General features: G+C 43.2%; 1 protein-coding gene across 2 annotated transcripts in view; it reads right to left on the reverse strand.

The window, feature by feature from the left end:
- The window catches only part of RIMS4 (regulating synaptic membrane exocytosis 4), a 399908-nt gene extending 375098 nt beyond the window's left edge, over nt 1-24810 (reverse strand). Inside the window, exon 1 of one of the 2 annotated variants that reach the window (XM_069727572.1) lies at nt 24362-24810. In XM_069727572.1, coding sequence (XP_069583673.1) covers nt 24362-24464 — 103 coding nt within the window. In that variant the 5' untranslated portion in view covers nt 24465-24810. The remainder of the gene's footprint in view (nt 1-24361) is intronic. The other variant, XM_069727571.1, reaches the window with a different exon arrangement.
- Nucleotides 24811-25445: the final 635 nt, after the last annotated feature.

The raw sequence follows: 25445 nt of genomic DNA on the forward strand, positions 1-25445 counted from the left end.
GGACAAAAAAAAAAAGGATTTTTCATATCTTCTTTCCAGCGAACGCTGCTGGAGAGAAGATATGAATGGCCGCTTCAGCACCACGTGGGAGGGACAGCGCTTACTGTAGCGCTGTCTCCTGCATGGCACACGGACTGCACACGGACAGCGTCCGTGTGCGGTATGTGTTTTACATGGACCCATTGACTTTAATGGGTCCGTGTAATCCGTTTGCTCCCACGAACACTGACATGTCTCCGTGTTTTGCACACGGACACACGGTCTGCAAAAAATCACTGACATGTGCAGTGACACATTGCTTTCAACGTGTCTACGTGAGTCAGTGTCTCCGGTACGTGAGGAAACTGTCACCTCACGTACCGGAGCCATTGACGTGTGAAACCGGCCTTAGGCCCTGTATAGTTAGAAGTTTTGGCAGGAGTGTTCCTTTGTCACACTGAACATGCAATCTGATCTGCCGGGAGCATTATCGCATGCAGGATGAGCTGAACAGATTGAGATGTAGACTTGGGAAAAAAATCAGCACAAGTCGTATTTATATCATCGAAATTCCTGTTCATTCTGGGCTTAGGAGTCAAGTGGGTGGTCCTAATCAGTGATTAACAGCTATACTTGTATGGGGAAGGCTGTCAATCGCTGATTATTACCTCCCCTTTACTACTAAGCACAGAATGAGCAAGAATGACTGTGAATGAAATAAGAGATATTGCATGTTTTCCCACAAACCTAAATTATCAATCAGTTCAATATATATATATATATATATATATATATATATATATCATGCTCCCTATAGATTGCATTGTCAAGCTGGCAGTATCCTATATAGGCATTGTCCAGTCAAAATTGATAATTCTGTGTGACTATAGATATATGCATCCCCCCAGCGTGAGCTGTGGGAATTTGCCGGTTTCTGAGCTGGGACCGAAGGGCATGTATGTGTTATACATAGTCCTGGCCAGAGCCCGACTAGTGGGCGTGGCCTCCCTCCAAACATTAAGCCCGGGATCACACACAGCGAGATACGGCCGAGTCTCGCAGGTTGAAAACATGCTCTGGCACCGACACTCTAGAGCGGAGCGTGCGGCTCCATGTATTGCTGTGCGGCCGCACACTCCGCTCCGGAGTGCCGGTGCCAGAGCATGTTTTCAACCTGCGAGACTCGGCCGTATCTCGCTGTGTGTGATCCCAGCCTTATATGAAGCAATGCCACGCCCTCACCAGTAACGCGGCCTGCCAGTGGGCATGGCTGACAAGAGGGTGCGGCCTCGCTCTGTAGTAGTGTATGCCCACTAGACAGGCTCTGGTCGGGAGTATGCATAAAGCATACATACTCTCTGGTCCAGCCTCAGAAACCATGCCCTTGGGGGGATTCATAAGTCTGCAGTCACCTACTATATCCTCACCCATCCCTTGTAGATTGTGGGCCTTCGCGGGCAGGGTCCTCTCTCCTCCTGTACCAGCTGTGACTTGAATTGTTTAACCCCTTCGCGCCATGCGCCATACTAGTACTGCGCTGCCGGCACTGCATTTGTGCCAGCAGCAGTACTAGTACGGCGCACCGATCACCGCGGTCTCGCGCTGAGCGCCGCGGTGATCGGGTGCCGGTGTCAGCTGTATATGACAGCTGACACCCCGCAGCAATGCCCACGATCGGCGGTAGCGCCGATCACGGGCATTTAACCCCTCTGATGCCGCTGTCAGTAGTGACAGCGGCATAAAGGGGGATCGCGCAGGGACGGGGGCTCCCTGCGCTCTCCCACCGGAGAAACGCGATGAGATCGCGTTGCTCTGGTGACCCGGAAGGAGTCCCCGGATCCAAGATGGCCGCCGGACTCCTTCCGGGTCATGAAATGACATGGCTAGCCGGCGCCTGCTGAGAGTTGCTGAGAGCAGGCGCCGGAAAGCCACCTAAGCTTGTCTGTCAGATCGTTGATCTGACAGAGTGCTATGCACACTGCCAGATCAACGATCTGATCTAATACAGTGATGTCCCACCCTGGGACAATGGTAGAAAGTTAAAAAAAATAAAAAATAGAGTGTATAAAAAAAAAAAAAAAAATCGCCAAATAAAGAAAAAAAAAAATTTCCCAGTAAATCCATTTATGTAAATTAAAAAAAAACAATAAAAGTACACATATTTGGTATCGCCGCGTCCGTAACGACCCGCTCTATAAAACTATCCCACTAGTTAACCCCTTCAGTGAACACCGCAAAAAAAAAAAAAAAAACAAGGCAAAAAACATTGCTTTATTATCATACAGGCGAACAAAAAGTGGAATAACACGCGATCAAAACGACGGATATAAATAACCATGGTACCGCTGAAAACGTCATCCCGCAAAAAAAAAGCTGCAATACAGTGTCATCAGCAGAAAAATAAAAAAGTTATAGCTCTCAGAATAAAGCGATGCAAAAACAATTATTTTTTTATATAAAATAGTTTTTATTGTGTAAAAGCACCAAAACATTAAAAAATGATATAAATGAGGTATCGCTGTAATCGTACTGACCTGAAGAATAAAGCTTCTTTATCAATTTTACCACACGTGGAACGGTATAAACGCCCCCCCTAAAAGAATTTCAGGAATTGCTGGTTTTTGTTCATTCCGCCTCATAAAAATCGGAATAAAAAGCGATCAAAAAATGTCATCTGCCCGAAAATGTTACCAATAAAAACATCAACTCGTCCCGCAAAAAACAAGATCTCACATGACTCTGTGGGCCAAAATATGGATAAATTATAGCTCTCAAAATGCGGTAACGCAAAAAATATTTTTTGCAATAAAAAGCGTCTTTCAGTGTGTGACAGCTGCCAACCCTAAAAATCCGCCAAAAAAATGCTATAAAAGTAAATCAAACCCCCCTTCATCACCCCCTTAGTTAGAGAAAAATAATAAAATGTAAAAAATGTATTTATTTCTATTTTCCCATTAGGGTTAGGGTTAGGGTTAGGGCTAAGTTTAGGGCTAGGGTTAGGGTTAGGGTTGGGGTTGGAGTTGGGGTTGGGGCTAGGGTTAGGGTTACCATTGGGATTAGGGTTAGGGGTGTGTTTGGATTAGGGTTTCAGTTAGAATTGGGGGGTTTCCACTGTTTCGGCACATCAGGGGCTCTCCAAACGCGACATGGCGTCCGATCTCAATTCCAGCCAATTCTGCTTTGAAAAACTAAAACACTGCTCCTTCCCTTCCGAGTTCTCCTCTGCGCCCAAACAGTGGTTCCCCCCAACATATGGGGTATCAGCGTTCTCAGGACAAGTTGGACAACAACTTTTGGGGTCCAATTTGTCCTGTTACCCTTGGGAAAAAAAACCTGGGGGCTAAAATATCATTTTCGTGGAAAAAAATATATTTTTTATTTTCACGGCTCTGCGTTATAAACTGTAGTGAAACACTTGGTTCAAAGCTCTCACAACACATCTAGATAAGTTCCTTGGGGGGTCTAGTTTCCAATATGGGGTCACTTGTGGGGGGTTTCTACTGTTTAGGTACATCAGGGGCTCTGCAAATGCAACATGACGCCTGCAGACCAATCCATCTAAGTCTGCATTTCAAACGGCGCTCCTTCCCTTCCGAGCTCTGCCGTGCACCCAAACAGTGGTTCCCCCCAACATATGGGGTATCAGCGTTCTCAGGACAAGTTTGACAACAACTTTTGGGGTCTAATTTGTCCTGTTACCCTTGGGAAAATAAAAACGTGGGGGCTCAAATATCATTTTCGTGGAAAAAATATATATTTTTTATTTTCACGGCTCTGCGTTATAAACTGTAGTGAAACACTTGTTGGTTCAAAGCTCTCACAACACATCTAGATAAGTTCCTTGGGGGGTCTAGTTTCCAATATGGGGTCACTTGTGGGGGGTTTCTACTGTTTAGGTACATCAGGGGCTCTGCAAATCAACATGACGCCTGCAGACCAATACATCTAAGTCTGCATTTCAAACGGCGCTCCTTCCCTTCCAAGTTCTGCCATGCACTCAAACGGTGGTTCCCCCCAACATATGGGGTATCAGCGTACTCAGGACAAATTGGACAATAACTTTTGTGGTCCAATTTCTCCTGTTACCCTTGGCGAAAAAAAAAATTGCGGGCTAAAACATCATTTTGTGGAAAGAAAAAATGATTTTTTAATTTTCACACCGCTACATTCTAAACTTTAGTGAAACAATTGGGGGCTAAAAGTGCTCACCACACATCTAGATAAGTTCCTTAGGGGGTCTTCTTTCCAAAATGGGGTCACTTGTGGGGGGTTTCCACTGTTAAGGCACGTCAGGGGCTCTCCAAATGCGACATGGGTTCCGATCTCAATTCCAGCCAATTTTGCTTGAAAAGTCAAATGGCGCTCCTTCCCTTCCGAGCTCTGCCATGCGCTCAAACAGTGGTTTATCCCCATATATGAAGTATCGGCGTACTCAGGACAAATTACACAACAACTTTTGGGGTCCAATTTATCCTGTTACCCTTGGGGAAAAAAAATTGGGAGCAAAAAGATCATTTTTTGTGAAAATTAATAAGAATTTTTTTTTACGGCTCTACATTATAAACTTCTGTGAAGCACGTGGAGGTTCAAAGTGCTCACCACACATCTAGATTAGTTCCTTAGAGGGTCTACTTTCCAAAATGGTGTCACTTGTGGGGGTTTCCACTGCTTAGGCACGTCAGGGGCTCTCCAATCGTGACATGGGCTCCGATCTCAATTCCAGCAAATCTTGCATTGGAAAGTCAATTGGCGCTCCTTCCCTTCCGAGCTCTGCCATGTGCCCAAACAGTGGTTTACCCCCACATATGGGGTATCGGCGTACTCAGGACAAATTGTACAACGACTTTTGTGGTCCAATTTCTCCTGTTACCCTTGGTAAAATGAAACAAATTGGACCTGAAGTAAAAATTTTGTGAAAAAAAAGTTAAATGTTCAATTTTTTTTAAACATTCAAAAAATTCCTGTGAAGCACCTGAAGGGTTAATAAACTTTTTGAATGTGGTTTTGAGTACCTTGAGGGGTGCAGTTTTTAGAATGGTGTCACTTTTGGGCATTTTCTGTCATATAGACCCCTCAAAGTCACTTCAAGTGTGAGGTGGTCCGTAAAAAAATGGTTTTGCAAATTTTGTTGCAAAAATGAGAAATCGCTGGTCAACTTTTAACCCTTATAACTCCCTAACAAAAAAAAATTATGTTTCCAAAATTGTGCTGATATACAGCAGACATGTGGGAAATGTTTATCAACTATATTGTGTGATATAACTCTCTAATTTAAGGGCATAAAAACTAAAAGTTTGAAAATTGCTAATATTTCATAATTTCTGACAAATTTTTGTTTTTTCACAAATAAATGCAAGTCATATCGAAGAAGTTTTACCACTTTCATGAAGTACAATATGTCACGAGAAAACAATGTCAGAATCACCAAGATCCGTTGAAGCGTTTCAGAGTTATGACCTCATAAAGTGACAGTGGTCAGAATTGTAAAAATTGGCCCTGTCACTTAGTTGAAAACAGGCTTTGGGGTGAAGGGGTTAAGATTATTGTACTTGTTTTTATTATGTATACCCCTCCTCACATGTAAAGCGCCATGGAATAAATGGCGCTGTAATAATAAATAATAATATTAATAGCAGCACCCATTAAGCCACATTTCTTTATACTTGCTGACTGTAAATTTACAATCATAGTAGCTTTTTCCTACTTACTAGAATACACAAACACTTTTCTGCACGCCCCTCTGTCCTTATGTGCAATCCTGAAGTCACACTTAGGGCAGAGACACACTGCCGTATTTCTCGTGTGAGAATCGCATTGTAAACCTTGTACCGGCTGCCGGCTCTCCTGACCTGAGCTTGACAGCTGCATAGTAATCCATCATGCTGTCATGATCAGGTCAGGAAAGGTGCCGGGCCAGTCCCATCATGCTGTCATGATCAGGTCAGGAGAGGTGCCGGCCAGTCCATGTAGTGCGATGCGATTCTCGCACAGGAAATACGGCAGTCTGTCTCTGCCCTTAGGATAGGGTCACACGACCATTATTTCTCTCTTCCGAGAAAATCGGTCCGATTATGCTAATCACACCGACCAGAGTTTGATCAGATTATGATCATAGTGTGATCCGATTTTCTTGGATGAGGAGAAAATGGGAAAAAATAATGTTTTCATTAGGTCAGAACGTGAAAATCGACCTGCACTCAGATGTTATCCAAGTGCAGTCCAAATTTTCCCCCAGACTCATTGACTTGCATGGCCAAACGCAATCCGATTTACAGATGCAAATCGTGCATGCTGCTATTTATTTCCTCCTAGATAATAATCAGACATGTGAATGGCCGCATAGAATAACATCAGATCGCACCCTTATGTGCTAGTACTAGATCTCTACGCTAAGGTCGACCACAAGAGGCAACAAATCAAATTCATCTTTATAGGAGTTTTGATTCATTTCAATGGAGGCCACAACTTGTGAGAACAGCGATATGTTGCAGTGTTTTTTTTTTTGTACACCTGGGGCTAATTTGGGTGGTAATGCTTTTTCTCGATTGCAAGAAAATGAATGATTTGGTAAGCGTCAGTTTTTAACATGAGAGTTTCATCAGTTTTTTTTGTATGCAGCAAAAAAAAGTCTGGAGGTTTCTCAAGCCTCTTCAATCACACAGTATATGAAAACTGGAGAGCACACAGATGGCATCCGAGTGTTGTTCAATTTTTATTTTGCACCCATAGACTTACACTGGCGAGTGTTATCCGTGACTCCGATCAAAAACGAACATGACTACAAGGACTGCAAAAAATCACGGAAATGTGAACAGTCACAAATAGAATGGATAGAACTCGTACGTGAAAAAAAACAATGTCTAAAAGGAGGCCAAGCGCAGAGAACGGTCCAAGAAATTCCGCGCAAATAGCTGGAAATACTCCAAATCTAAAATCAGCACCTATTGTCAGAGTGTAATTTACATGTACAGGTCCTTCTCAAAAAATTAGCATATAGTGTTAAATTTCATTATTTACCATAATGTAATGATTACAATTAAACTTTCATATATTATAGATTCATTATCCACCAACTGAAATTTGTCAGGTCTTTTATTGTTTTAATACTGATGATTTTGGCATACAACTCCTGATAACCCAAAAAACCTGTCTCAATAAATTATCATATTTCACCCATCCAATCAAATAAAAGTGTTTTTTAATAACAAACAAAAAAACCATCAAATAATAATGTTCAGTTATGCACTCAATACTTGGTCGGGAATCCTTTGGCAGAAATGACTGCTTCAATGCGGCGTGGCATGGAGGCAATCAGCCTGTGACACTGCTGAGATGTTATGGAGGCCCAGGATGCTTCAATAGCGGCCTTAAGCTCATCCAGAGTGTTGGGTCTTGCGTCTCTCAACTTTCTCTTCACAATATCCCACAGATTCTCTATGGGGTTCAGGTTAGGAGAGTTGGCAGGCCAATTGAGCACAGTAATACCATGGTCAGTAAACCATTTACCAGTGGTTTTGGCACTGTGAGCAGGTGCCAGGTCGTGCTGAAAAATGAAATCTTCATCTCCATAAAGCATTTCAGCCGATGGAAGCATGAAGTGCTCCAAAATCTCCTGATAGCTAGCTGCATTGACCCTGCCCTTGATGAAACACAGTGGACCAACACCAGCAGCTGACATGGCACCCCACACCATCACTGACTGTGGGTACTTGACACTGGACTTCAGGCATTTTGGCATTTCCTTCTCCCCAGTCTTCCTCCAGACTCTGGCACCTTGATTTCCGAATGACATGCAAAATTTGCTTTCATCAGAAAAAAGTACTTGGGACCACTTAGCAACAGTCCACTGCTGCTTCTCTGTAGCCCAGGTCAGGCGCCTCTGCCGCTGTTTATGGTTCAAAAGTGGCTTTACCTGGGGAATGCGGCACCTGTAGCCCATTTCCTGCACACCAGACTCAGTCCACTGCTTCCTCAGGTTCCCCAAGGTCTGGAATCGGTCCTTCTCCACAATCTTCCTCAGGGTCCGGTCTCCTCTTCTCGTTGTACAGCGTTTTCTGCCACATTGTTTCCTTCCAACAGACTTACCATTGAGGTGCCTTGATACAGCACTCTGGGAACAGCCTATTTGTTGAGAAATTTCTTTCTGGGTCTTACCCTCTTGCTTGAGGGTGTCAATGATGGCCTTCTTGACATCTGTCAGGTCGCTAGTCTTACCCATGATGGGGGTTTTGAGTAATGAACCAGGCAGGGAGTTTATAAAAGCCTCAGGTATCTTTTGCATGTGTTTAGAGTTAATTAGTTGATTCAGAAGATTAGGGAAATAGGTCGTTTAGAGAACCTTTTCTTGATATGCTAATTTTTTGAGACAGGTTTTTTGGGCTATCAGGAGTTGTATGCCAAAATCATCAGTATTAAAACAATAAAAGACCTGACAAATTTCAGTTGGTGGATAATGAATCTATAATATATGAAAGTTTAATTGTAATCATTACATTATGGTAAATAATGAAATTTAACACTATATGCTAATTTTTTGAGAAGGACCTGTATACATGATCTGGAATCCAGGGCTGAACATCAGCGGTACACAACATGATTAGCTGTCAAGTAGATGTATTTTTTGTGTATAAACATCGTATATGGTGAAATGTAACTGTATTTTTCATTCTGTCAAAGGAATCATTGATTCTGATGTCGGCTGCATTTTGAATGCACTGAGCCCGTAAACGTATTCACCTTGACCGTAACAGCGAGCCCGTAATATTTTGGTATGTCTAATGGTTTAAAAGACTACGAAATGATAACAATTACCAGGCAGTGTCCTCAGTTATTGTCAGGAGACAAGATTTTCTGCATGCTCATGATCAGGGCTGCCACTAGAAATTTCGGGGCCCCATACTGGCAAAATTTTCGGGGCCCCCTTGAGACTCCGCCCAGGCTGCACCCCAGCCCCACCTCCACGCTCCACCCCTCGAACTGTCCACAGACCCACCGCTCTCTCTTGGAAAAACTCCACTTCTCACCTATCACACATCAACAGTTCCCATCACCAGATCATAAATATAGCCAGCAGCTTTTGTTTTGGCCAAAAGATTTTTTAAGCCGCCACCATAACATGGTAGACACTTTTGGCCGGGCCCTACTCTACTGTAACCTATTAAATATTTGTTAAAATATGCAATACAATTTAGGTATATTTTTATTTATTTTTCAATTTTTAAAATGACCAATAATATCACATACAAGGAACAAATACCGCTACACCATGACCAGATGACATATTACCACCACAGTGATCGGATAATATCACATACAAGGAACAAATACCGCAACACCATGTCCAGACCACATATTACCACCACATAGTGACTGAATACTACAATTCTGATCAGTAATTAAAAAAAAGCACCATACTATCACCATAAGTGCCATTATACACAGGAGATCTGTACTTAGTATGCAGTGTCTGTACAGATAATACAGTGATCAATGATGAAATTATACACAGGAGCTCTGTATACAGTATACAGTGTATAGTGTCAGTGTATAGGTAACACACTGACTCACCAGTGACGTCTCTAGGTGAAGTCCTTCATCTTTCATCCAGCACAGACCGCCATCATTTAATCCAGCCAGGACTTCTCTCTGCAGGAAATAACACAGTTATCTCGAGCTCCGCTTGTAGAATACATTACTTAATTTTTCCCACCTTCTACATTACACCACATGAAGAAAAAGAGGCGACATAGTGTCACTCTACACAGTAACAGGACCGCCCCCCCCATTTAAAACCGTGTCCTCAAAAAATAAAATAAATACATCACTGCAGTAATAATATCCCTAAATTAGCCCCTATGGTAATAATACCCCCCAGCCTGGCCACCGTGTGTCTCATTCCTGGCGTCAGCCACATGTTCTCCCATCCTGCCCTCATGAGTATCCATTCTGCCCCATATGATCTTCCCATCCTGCCCCATATGATCGCCCCATGTGATCTCTCCATCCTGCCCCATCTTTCTGCATCATATCCATCCTGCCCCATGATCCTGCACGATCTGTCTCCAATCATGCCCCATGTCTCCATTCTGCCCCCTATGTCTCCAACCATGCCCCCATGTCTGAAATCCAGCCACTTGTCTCCAATCATGCCCCCTGTGTCTCCATTCTGCCCCATCTGTCTCCAATCCTCCCCCATCTGTCTCCAGTCATGCCCCCATGTCTTTCATCCTGCCCCGTGTCTCCAATCATGCCCTGTATCTCCATTCTGCCCCGTGTCTCGCATTCTGCCCCAATTTCCAGCATTCTGCCCGAATGTCCAGCATTCTGCCCCCGGGTCTCACAGTCTGCCCCTGTGTCCAGCATTCTGCCCCTGTCACTGTGTCCAGCATTCTACCCCTGTCACTGTGTCCAGCATTCTGCCCCTGTCACTGTGTCCAGCATTCTGCCCCTGTCACTGTGTCCAGCATTCTGCCCCTGTCACTGTGTCCAGCATTTCTGCCCCACTGTGTCCAGCATTTCTGCCCCACTGTGTCCAGCATTTCTGCCCCACTGAGTCCAGCATTTCTGCCCCACTGTGTCCAGCATTTCTGCCCCACTGTGTCCAGCATTTCTGCCCCACTGTCCACTGAGTCCAGCATTTCTGCCCCACTGTGTCCAGCATTTCTGCCCCACTGTGTCCAGCATTCTGCCCCACTGAGTCCAGCATTTCTGCCCCACTGTGTCCAGCATTTCTGCCCCACTGAGTCCAGCATTTCTGCCCCACTGAGTCAAGCATTCTGCCCCACTGAGTCCAGCATTTCTGCCCCACTGTGTCCAGCATTTCTGCCCCACTGTGTCCAACATTTCTGCCCCACTGTGTCCAGCATTTCTGCCCCACTGAGTCCAGCATTTCTGCCCCACTGAGTCCAGCATTTCTGCCCCACTGTGTCCAGCATTTCTGCCCAACTGAGTCCAGCATTTCTGCCCCACTGAGTCCAGCATTTCTGCCCCACTGTGTCCAGCATTCTGCCCCACTGAGTCCAGCATTTCTGCCCCACTGTGTCCAGCATTTCTGCCCCACTGAGTCCAGCATTTCTGCCCCACTGAGTCAGCATTTCTGCCCCACTGTGTCCAGCATTTCTGCCCCACTGAGTCCAGCATTTCTGCCCCACTGTGTCCAGCATTTCTGCCCCACTGACAGGTCCCCCGGGCCCCGCTGCCGCCGGCGCTTGCCTCTTCTCCTCTGCTCTGCCGGTCCCCCGGGCCCCGCTGCTGCCGGTGCTTGCCTCTTCTCCTCTGCTCTGCCGGTCCCCCGGGCCCCGCTGCCGCCGGTGCTTGCCTCTTCTCCTCTGCTCTGCCGGTCCCCCGGGCCCCGCTGCCGCCGGTGCTTGCCTCTTCTCCTCTGCTCTGCCGGTCCCCCGGGCCCCGCTGCCGCCGGCGCTTGCCTCTGCCCTCTTCTCCTCTGCCGGTGACCGGTCCCCCGCTGCCGCCTGCCTCTTCTCCTCCGCCGGGTCCCTCGTCGTCCGGTGGTCCCCCGCTGCCTCTTCTCTGCTCCCTCGGCCTCCGCCGTCCACGTGGTGTGCCGCCGCACGCTGCTCTGCTCTGGTCCCGGAATGAGGAAGTGGAGCAGGGCAGCGTGTGACGTCACTAACTTGCGGCGGGCGGGCCCATGAATCACCGCCGCCTTAAAGGTACAAGGCTCATTTAGAGACAGCAGGCACAGCACAGTGGCACTGCAGCCGCAGCCTGAATAAAAATGTCAGGGGGGGCCCGAGCAGAGCGCGGACCGGACCGGCTGCCAGCGTGCTCGCTCGGGCCCCCCTTTTTGCTCCTCATCACCGGGCCCCATACGGCAGTGATGCCTGTAATGCCCTGATGGCGGCCCTGCTCATGATACAATCTTGTAGAGATCTTACAGAAAAGAGAAATGTTAGTTTCCACCTTCCATTTGTAGTTGGTAGACAGCTTTCTTATTCTAGTGTGTCTCTTGTAACAGACAGAGCAGTGGGGGGAGGCTCCTGCTGCAGACCGATGCCATGCGGCCAACTGCAGGTCTGTGCTTAGTGAAAAAAAAAAAATGGATGACCTCCTGGGAAGCATATAGCAGAGTTTTCATATACACCTCACAGTTTAGATTGCAGCATGAGCCAGGATACGATCAAGAAAAAAGAGAATATGGAGGGAAGATTTTATATATATATATATATATATATATATATATATATATATATATATATATATATATATATATATATATATATATATATATATATATATATATATATATATATATATACCGTATATATATATATATATATATATATATATATATACCGTATATATATATATATATATATATATATATATATATATATATATATATATATACGTGCGTATTATCTACATTTAGGGGCAGATTTATTATTGATTTTGGTCCATTTTTCTGGAGTAAAAATGGTTCTAATAGTGACTTTTTTAAATTAAATTTGCATATTTTGAAACTTAACTTTACTTGTTTTCTCCTTTTTTGTGAGGTCTGCGGAGCAGCATTTTGGCTATGGCTTTGGTTATCCAAAAGTTTTATTCTAATTCATCGTTTGTAACATTATTTTGAAATGTTACAAATTTCAGAGCTGAGTAACTTACTAATGTCTTATGGTAGTTACTGTAAAATAACCCTTTAATTGGTGTAGCAGTCTCCCCCTGTTTTGCTGCTGTCAATTGACCAATTTCTTCCAATACCGAGGATGGTGTCAGTTAGGCCGGCGTCACACACAGCGTAAAACAATACGGTCCGTATATTACGGCCGTAATACGCTGAAAAGTCCCGAAAAAAGTGGTCCGTAGCTCCTCCGTAGGCAGGGCGTGTCAGCGTTTTTTGCGCATGGCATCCTCCGTATGTAATCCGTATGGCATCCGTACTGCGTGGTTTTCTCGCAGGCTAGCAAAACCAACATACCGCTATAGAAGTGATCCATGTGTCCCAAAAAGAAAAGAAAATATATATATACTGTCTATATATATATATTTATATATATATATATATATATATATATATATATATGTGTCAGTAGACACATATATTAGAGAGAAAAGCCGGTAATTCAGTGCGGTGTACAGTAAAATCACACTGACAGCTTACAGTAGAATAGGTAGAATAAATGTGTACACATAGAATAGGTATATATATATATATATATGTCAGTGAGACACATATATGTATATATATTAATATTTATTCCAGCGCTAGACAGCTTGAAAGCCGGTAATTCAATTACCGGCTTTTTCCTTCTCCTTCCTAAAACCCGACATGATTTGAGACATGGTTTACATACAGTAAACCATGTCTTCTCTCCATTTTTTTTGCAGATTCCACACTACTAATGTCAGTAGTGTGTATCTGCAAAATTTGGCCGTTCTAGCTCTTAAAATAAAGGGTTAAATGGCGGAAAAAATTGGCGTGGGCTCCCGCGCAATTTTCTCCGCCAGAGTAGTAAAGCCAGTGACTGAGGGCAGATATTAATAGCCTGGAGAGGGTCCCTGGCTTTCTAGGTAATTTCCCACGATCTATGAACAGCCAGCAGAGGGCGCCTCACCGCAAATGAAGCTAAATATAGATCATTGATCTATTTTTAGCCTCATTCCCTGGGGTTTTGCAGCGAGGAGCAGCCTGCATTAGCACAGCTCCTTGCTGCAAAATGTTTTAACCCCTTCAGAAGGATTTACATCGTTGGACGTTACAGATCTGCGGAGGGTAAGTATATTGTTGGTTTATTATGTTTTTTTACTCACAGAACGAGGGTCTTCAGTGACTGGATTGGGCGTTGAATAAAATACTGCAACAACCATTATTTTTATTTCATTAAAATAATTTTAAAAAATGTGTTTGTGTTTTATTTAACCCTTTACTAGTATTGGATTAATAATGGATAGGTGTCATAATTGACGCCTCTCCATTATTAATTAGGCTTAATGTCACCTTACAATAGCAAGGTGGCATTAACCCTTCATTACCCCATATCCCACCGCTACACGGGAATGGGAAGAGAGTGGCCAAGTGCCAGAATAGGCGCATCTTCCAGATGTGCCTTTTCTGGGGTGGCTGGGGGCAGATATTTTTAGCCAGGGGGGGGCCAATAACCGTGGACCTTCTCCAGGCTATTAATATCTGCCCTCAGTCACTGGCTTTACTACTCTGGCGGAGAAAATTGCGCGGGAGCCCACGCCAATTTTTTCCGCCATTTAACCCTTTATTTTAAGAGCTAGAACGGCCAAATTTTGCAGATACACACTACTGACATTAGTAGTGTGGAATCTGCAAAAAAAATGGAGAGAAGACATGGTTTACTGTATGTAAACCATGTCTCAAATCATGTCGGGTTTTAGGAAGGAGAAGGAAAAAGCCGGTAATTGAATTACCGGCTTTCAAGCTGTCTAGCGCTAGAATAAATATTAATATATATACATATATGTGTCTCACTGACATATATATATATATCTACCTATTCTATGTGTACACATTTATTCTACCTATTGGACTGTAAGCTGTCAGTGTGATTTTACTGTACACCACACTGAATTACCGGCTTTTCTCTCTAACAGCGCTGCGTATTTCTCGCAAGTCACACTGCTTGTCCGTGTGTAATCCGTATTTTTCACGCTTCCATAGACTTTCATTGGCGTATTTCTTGCGCAGTACGGTGACAAACGCAGCATGCTGCGATTTTGTACGGCCGTAGAAAGCCGTATAATACTGATCAGTAAAATACGGCAAATAGGAGCAGGGGCATAGAGAATAATTGTGCCGTATTTTTTGCGAGTTTTACGGACGTAGATTCTGCGCTCTTACGTCCGTAAAACTCGCATGTGTGACGGCGGCCTTAGCGGCACAGTGAGCCACAGCTCACTACCGAGGAATGCATGCACAAAAATACTGGGCTCGTGCTGCTGCTGATAGACTCTGATTTTATGAAAAATACTGCACTGGGATTAGAACTGGAATGTTAGATGTTGGGATGGTAGGTCAGCATAAACCCAGTGACAGATTCCCTTTTAAAACCCAGAGTGTCAGATTAAATACAAAAAAAAAGAAAGAAAAAGAACACAAACTTTTTTCCAGTTTTGGTTGAGTTTGAACTCTTAAGGTACCGTCACATTTAGCGACGCTGCAGCGATATAGACAACGAGCCGATCGCTGCAGCGTCGCTGTTTAGGTCGCTAGGAGACGTCAAACACTGTAACAGCAGAACGATGCAGGAGCGATCCAGTGACGTACTTATCGTTCTCGCTGGTTGTTGCTCCATGAAAAACATTGCTGGCATCGTTGCTTTTGCTGTCAAACAGGATGAATCACGCCGACCTGACGACCAAATAAAGTTCTGGCCTTTCTGCTCCGACCAGCGATATCACAGCGGATCCTGATCGCTGCTGCGTGTCAAACACAACGAGATCGCCATCAGGACGCTGCAACGTCACGGATCGTTGTCGTTCTCGTTGGTAAGTTGCTTAATGTGACGGTACCTTTACTCTTCTACACTAACAAACATGAATACATCAAGCGATCAGCAGACATGCATGCTGCTTGTGTGGGAGTCGGCAGAGATGACAGTTGACTGATCAAGCACATTTCCGACAATTGTCTACAGTATATACCGTAATTAATCCAATAGTTGTCAGTCAAATAACAAGCTTCACTTTCTGTCACTCATGATATAACAACCTTTCGCAGAGACCATGGAGTCTATTCTCTAAACAGACATAATTGCTGTGGCCACAGACAATATTTGCACAGCTCCTGTCACTGACTACATATAGGGGCAGGGGGATACGCGGGAACTACTCTCTGTATGAACACACGAGTGTATTCTTTCAGCAACTAGTAACTAAATGCACACTATTTTGGGGTACATTTTGCTACCAGGGGTGCATACAGTCACAACCGAAAGTGTTACGAGTACATAAGGACTGGAAAGACAAAATACAAATTGTGCTCACTTTATCGAGTTGTGACAATCAAAAAGTCCTTTTGTTAGCTTATGGGGAAAAGAGGCTGCTGCGGATCCACCAGACGACATAGGACACAAAAGAAATGGTAAAATTGATGTAATACCATGCTGATAAAAATTCGCCAGGCGATGAGAGAACAATAAAATAATTAAATGTGGTTTTTGTCAACGCATTTCAAAGCATATAAAAAAAACTTATTCATCAGGACTAACCACAGTGGTTTGTCTTGATGAAGAAGTTTTGCATGCATTGACAAATTGAAACAGTATTTCATTATTTGATTGTTCTCTCATCGGATCGTGGATTTTTTGGTATTGCGGTATTACAACCATTTTACCACTTTTTTTGTGTCCAATGCCAGAACTATTGGCACCCTTCAAATTGTTCCAGAAAATGAAGTATTTCCCCCAGAAAATTATTGCACTTACACATGTTCTGTTATACACAAGTTTATTTCCTTTTTGTGTATTGGAACAACACAAAAAACAGAGGGAAAAAAGGCAAATTGGACGTACAGTATATACTCGAGAATAAGCCGACCCGAGTGTAAGCCGAGGCACCTAATTTTGCCACGGAAAACTGGGTAAGCTTATTGACTCGAGTATAAGCCGGGTTTGCATTGTCCCCTCATCCCTGTCTTGTTATGTGTGGCTGAACCATCTTGTCCTGGTATGTGTTGCTCCCCTTTTTGTCCTGGTATGTGTGGCAACCCCATCCTGTCCTGGTATGTGGCTCCCCTGTTTTGTCCTGGTATGTGGGGCTCCCCTGTTTTGTCCTGGTATGTATGGCTCCCCCTGTTGTATGCATGGCTCCACTGTCCCGCACGGCTCCCAACGTCCCACATGACTCCACTGTCCCGCATGGCTCCACTGTCCCGCATGGCTCCCAACATTCCGCATGGCTTCCACACATCCCTGACCTACTCACCTTCCCCGTGCGTCCCTGCATCTCTGTCCAGGTGCCGGCAGCTCTTCCTTGTTCCTGTACTCAGCGGTTACGTGGTACCACTCATTAAGGTAATGAATATGTGCTCCACGCCTATGGGAGTGAAGACGCATCCATATTCATTACCTTAATGAGCGGCACCATGTGACCTCTGAGCACAGGAACAAAAAGAGCTGCCGGCGCCGGGACAGAGATGCAGGGACTGAGATGCAGTGACGGGGGGTGAGTATTGATGTCTTCTGGAAGCCGGCGGCTGCAGCTGTCACTGTGTTACAGTCGCCGGCTCCCCGCTCCCCCTCCGGCTTTCTGGACAATGACTCGTGTATAAGCCGAGTGGGGCGTTTTCAGCACAAAAAAAGTGCTGAAAAATCTCAGCTTACACATAATTTCACACAAAGTCTCAAAAATGGATTGGCCAAAATTGTTGGCACCTTTCCAAAATTTTGGCTAGCCAACTTTGTTTTAACCATGTGATGCTCGTTCAAACTCACCTGTGGCAAGTAACCGGTGCAGGCAATATGAAAATCACACCTGAAACCAGATAAAAAGGGGAGAAGTTGACTCATTCTTTGCATTGTGTGTCTGAGTGTGCCAAATTAAACACGGAGAACAAAAAGACAATCTCAAGGTTACAAGTCCATCTCCAGAGATATTGATGTTCCTTTGTCCACAGTGCACAACATAATGAAGAAGTTTGCAACCCATGGCACTGTAGCTAATCTCACTGAATGTGGACAACAAAGAAATATAGATGAGAGGTTGCAATGCAGGATAGTCCAGATGGTGGATCAGTAGCCCCAATTAAGTTCCAAAGAAATTCAAGCTGTCTTGCAAGCTCAGGGTGCATCAGTGTCAGGGCGAACTATCTGTCAATATTTGAATAAAATGAAACGCTGTTGCAGTAGACCCAGGAGGACCCCACTGCTGACACAGAGACAATAAAAAGCAAGACTGTTTGCCAAAATGTACATGAGTTAGCCAAAATCCTTCTGGGAAAGCATCTTGTGGACAGATGACACCAAGATAGAGCTTTTTGGTAAAGCACATCATTTTACCGAAAGCCGAGGCCTACAAACAAAAGAACACAGTACCTACAGTCAAATGTGGTGAAGGTTCAAAAATGTTTTGGGTTGTTTTGCTGTCTCTGGCACTCAGTGCCTTCACTGTGTGCAAAGCATTATGAAATCTGAAGATTACCAAACAGATTTTGAGTTGCAATGTAGTGCCCAGTGTCAGAAAGCTGGGTTTGCCGCCTAGGTCATGGGTCTTCCAGCAGGACAAAGACCTGAAACATACTTCAAGATGCCCCCAGAAATAGATGGAAACAAAACGCTGGAGAGTTCTGAAGTGGCCAGCAATGAGCCCGGATCTAAATCCCATTTAACACCTGTAGAGAGATCTTAAAATTGCTGTTGAGAGAAGATGCCTTTCATACTTGAGAGACCTAGAGCAGTTTGCAAAAGATGAGTGATCCAAAATTCCATTTGAGAGGTGTAAGAAGCTTGTTGATGGTTATAGGAAGCAATTGATTGTAGCTATTTTTTTCAAAAGGGTGTACAACCAAATATTATTTTGAAGGTACCAATTATTTTGTCCGGACCATTTTTGGGGTTTTGTGTGCAATGATGTCCAATTTGCCCTTTTTTCTCTGTTTTTTTTGTGTTGTTCCAATAAACACAAAGGAAATAAACATGTGTATAGCAAAACGTGTAATTGCAATAATTTTCTGAAAGAAATACTTCATTTTCTGGAACAAATTCAAGGGTGCCAACAATTTTGGTCATGCCTGTATGTGGCGGTAATATGCTGTGTTTACATAGAGGAGCATATAAGCTGACAGATTGATTGTAACCTGCAGGGAGAATGTAATATTACATAGTACTCTTTCAGATGCGCAGGCCAAATCTGCCAGAACTGCAGCCACTATTTATAACTCACCTCTGTGTAGTCTCTATGCACTTGTTGTTAATGTCACCCCTTTAATACATCTTGTGAAATATATATGCCTTGAAAATTTTGTAGAGATGCGTCCTACAATCCCAGCCAAATGTGTCTGTATTTAATTTTGCAGGAGACGGAAATGTCACTATAAAAATTCTATATTAGTAAAGAAAGAAAATCCTTGTAATTCATTTGACTGATTATTCAAAACTGGACTGGGCCATCAAGCAACTTCTGTGACCAGTGTAGGGGTTCACGCTCTCGGGTAGCTGCTTGGATACATGTGGCACAGGGTTTTATATCAAAACAGGATGTCATTTATTGTCTATCATAAACTTTACAGCACCAAAATGAAACCAGCCTTCCTTCAGTCTCAATGGATAACATAATGAACAGTCCTTTTCTTCAGGCAGAATGAAACAACATAAATGTAGCAGCCTCACTAACCTCGGTATTCCCAGCAGCAGCTCCCACTGGTATTAAACGCATTCACTAAACAAACACCTCTCTGCTAGGCTCCAGCACACCTCTCTTTGCAGAGCAGACTAACCAGCAGCTCTGCCTTTCTTAAGTCTCAACCCACTCCACACTGCTGAGCTAGCCCAGGTTCTGTTAATAGGCCTGTAAACACCATACTGGATCATAGGATCGACTTCTCCCAGCCAGGTTCATTTGGTTATTCCACAAACCTGGACCCAAAATCTAGTCACATTAAACCATTAAAGTAACATAGTGTTACAGGTACAGCTTAGATTACTGATACATGTCTACCATCCTGGACCTTACCTCATGCTTTCCTAAATAAGCCATGACGCAAACCAGAAACTTTCATTATTTAGGAATCTCTGCCTTTAGCTTAGTGCTTATTGTCTATGCCTAATTTTACTGGTATAAAATGTTAGTCCTTCTAAATGGAAGACGTGAAGGAGGCTGATATTGACTTGTTGCAGCCAAGACCTATGCTGGTAACCAACCCAAGTCTGCTTTTTTACATTTAGGCCACATTCACATATTCAGTATTTGGTCAGTATTTTACTTCAGCATTTGTAAGCCAAAACCAATAGTGAAAAATACAGAAGTGGCGACGTGTTTCTATTATACTTTTCCTCTGATTGTTCCTCTCCTGGTTTTGACTTACACATACTGAAGTAAAATACTGACCAAATACTCAACTTGTGAACATGGCCTTAGGGTATGCTCACTCTAGCCTATAAAAATGTGTTCCCATTCTTATCCAGGAGAGTGGGATGATTTTTTTTCTCACTTGTCATACGTGTGCTGTCCGTTTTTTTTACTCAGCAGTTATTAATAATTTACAGGACCATTTACAGTTTCCCGTGCTACAGAATTGTAACGTATCCATAAAAATGGGATGCCATACTGATAATTCACATAACAAGCAATTTTTTTTCTCGCACTGTACTGATTTCAGAGTGAAATGGCGGCATGTTGCGATTCTTATCTCATGCTGAATACAGCTGAAAAAACCTGCATATGCTCTGTGCCTCAATGAATTACAATGGCCCGAGTGCAGTCTGATTTTTTTTTATTGGATTGCACTTTTGCCATTTATATGCAAGTGTGAGTGAGCCCTTAAGTCACGGGCACCAAACCTCAGGCCCATGGGCCATTTACGGCTCATGATTCTCTGTGAGTCACTACTGAACACTGTGGTGCGAGCAATGAAAGATTATGTCCTGAGTCCTGACACCTGTGCCAGCATCAAGAATGACCTTGTGGGCAGAGGTAGTGCACAATTTGTACGGCCCCTTGAAGGATGGTATAAATATCCAAATGGCCCTTGACAAACAAATGGTTCCCCACCCGTGCCTTAAGTTGATCAGAGAGATGTATGAATCTCATTGACCACTACAATATCCTCCTCTGTGACCAATGAACGAAATGATGCCTTCTGTTCTAATATGGACTCCTCAGAAGCAATGAATCAGTTTCTTGCTTGAAATTGGAAATCAGAGGCTAGAAAATGTAATCTCTAATCTCTGACTGACTACTTATTTATTATGCTTTTTTAATATATATATACCACAGCAATTTACAGACATTGTCACCATCATGGATCATAATCTAAATTCCCTATCAGTATGTCTTTGGAGTGTTTGATGAAACCGGAGAATCTGGAGAAAACCCACGCAAACACGGGGAGAACATACAAACTCCTTGTTGTCCTTGGTGGGCTCTGTAAGCAGGACCTCAGTGCTTCAATGCGCTAGAACTAACCACTGAGCCACAAGGCTGGCAACTATACTCATATCTCCAGTGAAGGCTGGGAATATGATGAGAGGACATGACGACCAGTGTGTGTTACTAGAAAAGTGTAAAATACACTTATGTGGAACTTTGTTTCATATAGAAACTGTAATATAAAGCATAACTTGGTTCCGGGAGACGAGATATGAGCATGTACGCAGAAGGAGCCACTACAGGATCTGTTCAGTTCAGCACCAGATCATAGATATTGTAATTTGGCTAGCGAGAAGCTAACAAGGAGCATGTCGTTATTTGTTTCCTGTACTATCCCTTATGGATCTGTCATAAAAACTAAATATGAAATGAGAGTTACACAGAGGTACAATGAGAGGCAATCTTGCTGCACCAAGGTATAATACAGGTTCTCCATTTCAGCACTGTGAAATATTAGATATAATATGTATGATAGGTTGCTAATACAAATGTAGATTAGATTTTTTTTTGGTCCATAAAGTTATAGTTACTTTGTGCTGTAGGTTAGATCCTGATAGCTAGGAATCTTTGGTGACCACATTTCTCATCGGAACTTATTTGTTTCTATCCTTCTACGTCTTAAAATGACTCTTTATCAAGGAGAAACATGAAGAACAAATAACAGGGAGACATTTTTACATTCTGGATACTTCTTCCTTATGTAGACATAATCACTTGAATTTGTATCCAAAGCAAATAATCCAGGTGACATGGAGCAAAGAAGGGAATAAAAATGAAAACGTTTCTAGAAGATGTAGAACAATTGGACGTTTTATAAGCCGGGAGAACCAGGAATATCTCTCTTCCCTTCTAGGCTCGGAGTTTAACATTGTTTGCCGTGCACTGAATCCATTTTTTGCCGTGCGCTGTATCCATTTTTTGCAATTGTGTGATATAAAGGCCAAGCTTTTCAGATTGCAACAGCAACACAATAGAGACTGTGCCGTGCTCCAGCCACGCGGTTGCACAGACTTTCTGTTCTCGACAGGGGAGCATTCTCTGCGTAATTGACATATGTTCACCCTACAGCTGATACAATTCTACAGCCAATAGACATTTTGTAGCAAAAACAGCGTGAGGCAGTGGATTCTATGTATGCCGGTGTACAGGGACGCTGCAATATATTTCTGGATCTATACATAACACAGTGTTTTAGACTTTCTAGACATAATTGGCATTCATCATGGCACGATCTCATTGCTTAAAATGGAAGCTTTTTAAAAAAAATTCTGCTTGCAAAAGACTATTGCATTGAATCTTGCTGGTATCAGGACTTCCAGTGACATGTAGTGCAGCACAGGCATCACACGTAATCACTAATTAAAATTAGCAGCGGTTTTCCTATAATTAGTGGTAGAGGTTCATCTGCTGAGACTGTAATAATACAAGGCCTAAACCCTGGAGGGCAACACAATTCCCAGTGGCCAAGCTGATAATATAGAACCGATCCTCATGTTCGATGAATGACTCTGAATAAATTATAGGGCTGTATAAATGCTGTGAATGTTCTGCTCACAATGTTATTACTACATTGTAACCCCCAATAAGGCCTACAGTCCTAATGCCCCAAGCTACTGTAGGCTCAATTTCTTCAATGTTCTCAATTAAGTGGTAAAATAATCTAAATAATCTCAGAAAAACTGTGTAGAAGAAGATCAATGCCTGACTGAATGGATGTGTCATCAGTAGATTTGTGGATTAGATGGTGCGGAAATCCAGTCTCTGAGCATATTAATACTCAAACAGGCATCTTAATGGGCACAGCATGTTTAACTGGTGAATGGTTAACACTGATTATTAATATATCATTTGTTTCCTTATATCCAGCACGTGTAGACAGCATTATTTCATTACATATCACCAGATAAGTGATATAAGCTCAACTACAGGTACTGATATACCGTAATGGAAAATACCTCCAACCTGTTGCCCGCTACAGCCATTTTGAGACCCTGCATTCCTCAAGTCATTGAAAATTGGCACTGGTAATGGTGGGCCTAATGTCAAGATAATATTTGCGGCAGGAGCTTTTTGCCGCTAGGCCCCCATGGCATTGGCAGTACACATTCTGTCTAAATAGGGTATAGAATAAGACTAATATTGTTCAACTGTTGCTGCTTTTCCATAGATCATGCGGTCTACTATATGGACTATATAACATGACTATTAGCAGTTAGTGGACCCATATGAAACCAATCATCATATCCCGTAGAATGATGGTCTAGGAAAGTATATGGTATTAATACGAAATAAGTAGCAGTTCTGTATGCATGCACCAATGCTATGTCCAGACAGTAGGAAATGATACGGTAGATGAGGATGGGTTTCTGCTCTCAATAATATCTAATTACTAACTACATAGAATTGCTTTTTACTGTAAAGCATATTTGTGGCTGTGGTTAAAAAGAACCTGAGATGTATCATTACGACTGACTAATCTTTTAATATATGAAATTAGGAGCAACCTGAAAATGTAGCTACCGCAGAAAAACAACTATTGTGGCCAAAGCTAACTGTGCCAAAGTGATTTAGTCAATGACTGGTGCATGAGACAAGGTACGTCAGTCTCACACCTACATCCATAGACTGGGGTAGAATTATTATTATAATATATATTATAATTATTATTATTATTATTACAAGTATAGCCAACAGACAAGAGAATTCAAACACTTTTTGCCAAAATAATGCAGGTCAAGGAGTCAGATCGATCTCTTTCAGTTTTCTCAATGTTTGTAAGGTAAGAACAATAAAATAGTTACACTACTATGTACAGTTACTATGATGATGGATAATGTTTAATATAACGTATAGAATTAAGAAGAATGAAAAAAAATCCTTAACATTTTCTCATGATTCACAACACGGCCATCATCCCAATGAGACTTTGTGGATCATCTCAGTTACACCACTTCATGGTCAATTGATTAAACCATTCAAGTGCTTACACTCTAGTCCATGGTAACCCTTTCCAGATCCCTTATCGGACTAATTCATGAAATCTGCACATTGGTCATTTTAACCTTACATTACCGGCCACGCCATTAGCTCATGAATGTAATCATGGAAAGGTTATAAACTGCTGTAATCAATTGGAAAACTATAGAGGCTGAAAGAAGAGGAAATGTCGGACAAACTGGACATCTTTATAACTTAAAATGGACATTTTGGCATGATCTTACACGTCTGGACCACACCACAGTTTAAAGTGTCTGCAAAGAACCAGTATGCTATACACAAAACCCCAAAGCTAACGGTGCATCATGCTTACCACCATCTTCTTCATCAAAGGAGTTCATGCAGGGAAAGTAGATAGCCAGAGCCTCGAATGATGCAGACAGACTAATCCGGCTCTGTGACCTCTCCATGAACATGCTTGGGGCGCTCCCCGGATCTGATGGGGGCTTCGGGAGCTTGGAAGCCCCATTTTTCACTCGGAGCACTGCACGAGGCGTCTTGGCAGATTTTGTGGGTCTCTAAATATGAAGAAAAAGCCTCTATAACCTGCTGCACCCCAACAAGTGCCCCTGTACACCGTAGTCCTATGGATGCCGCTTGTAGATGGTGCATTTACAGAAGCAATATGTCAAGCCTTTCAAGGATTAGGATCCAGGTCCCAGTCACCAGGTGAAATAATCCCGTGCACCTATGCTCTATTGAGCTGTTCCCCCTCTCCTGCTTTCTTTCTACTTGCAAAGATCGCTGGTTGACTTCATTCACAGAGAGATGACAGGAGGGGGCTGAATGAAGTCATTATTAGGATGCATCCTGACCAATCAGCGCTGGTGAACAATAAAGGGAGGCTTGGTCTCAAACACAGCAGAGCTGAGGGATGAGAGAGAGTGGTTGGCAGCACATTCAAAGCATCTTTGCACTCAGTGGCTTCGGAGATGTCTAGTCATTGCTGAGATGAACACATCCATGACTCCATTACATGGCAATATAACACTCTTGTCACCATTTTCCTTTACGTGAACACAGGACTTATAGGCGCCCCTAGTGTGAAATTTGAGGCTTCTGCCACAGTGTTGTGCAGTGGGTCTCCTTTAAATTATACTGTTGCCCATTCATTCTGCAATTATTATTATTATTATTATTATACATTTTTATAGCGCCATTTATTCCATGGCGCTTTACATGTGAATACGGGGCAAATATAGACAAATACATTAAACATGAGCAGATAACAAGGCACACGAGTACATAAGGAGGGAGGACCCTGCCCGCGAGGGCTCACAGTCTGCAGGGGGTGGGTGAGGATACACTAGGAGAGGGAAGAGCTGGCTGTACGGCTGTTCAGTAGGTTGAGGATCACTGCAGGCTGTAGGCTTGTCGGAAGAGATGAGTCTTCAGGT

Source organism: Ranitomeya imitator, chromosome 5 (assembly GCF_032444005.1).
Source record: "Ranitomeya imitator isolate aRanImi1 chromosome 5, aRanImi1.pri, whole genome shotgun sequence".
Classification (NCBI taxonomy): Eukaryota; Metazoa; Chordata; class Amphibia; order Anura; family Dendrobatidae; genus Ranitomeya; species Ranitomeya imitator.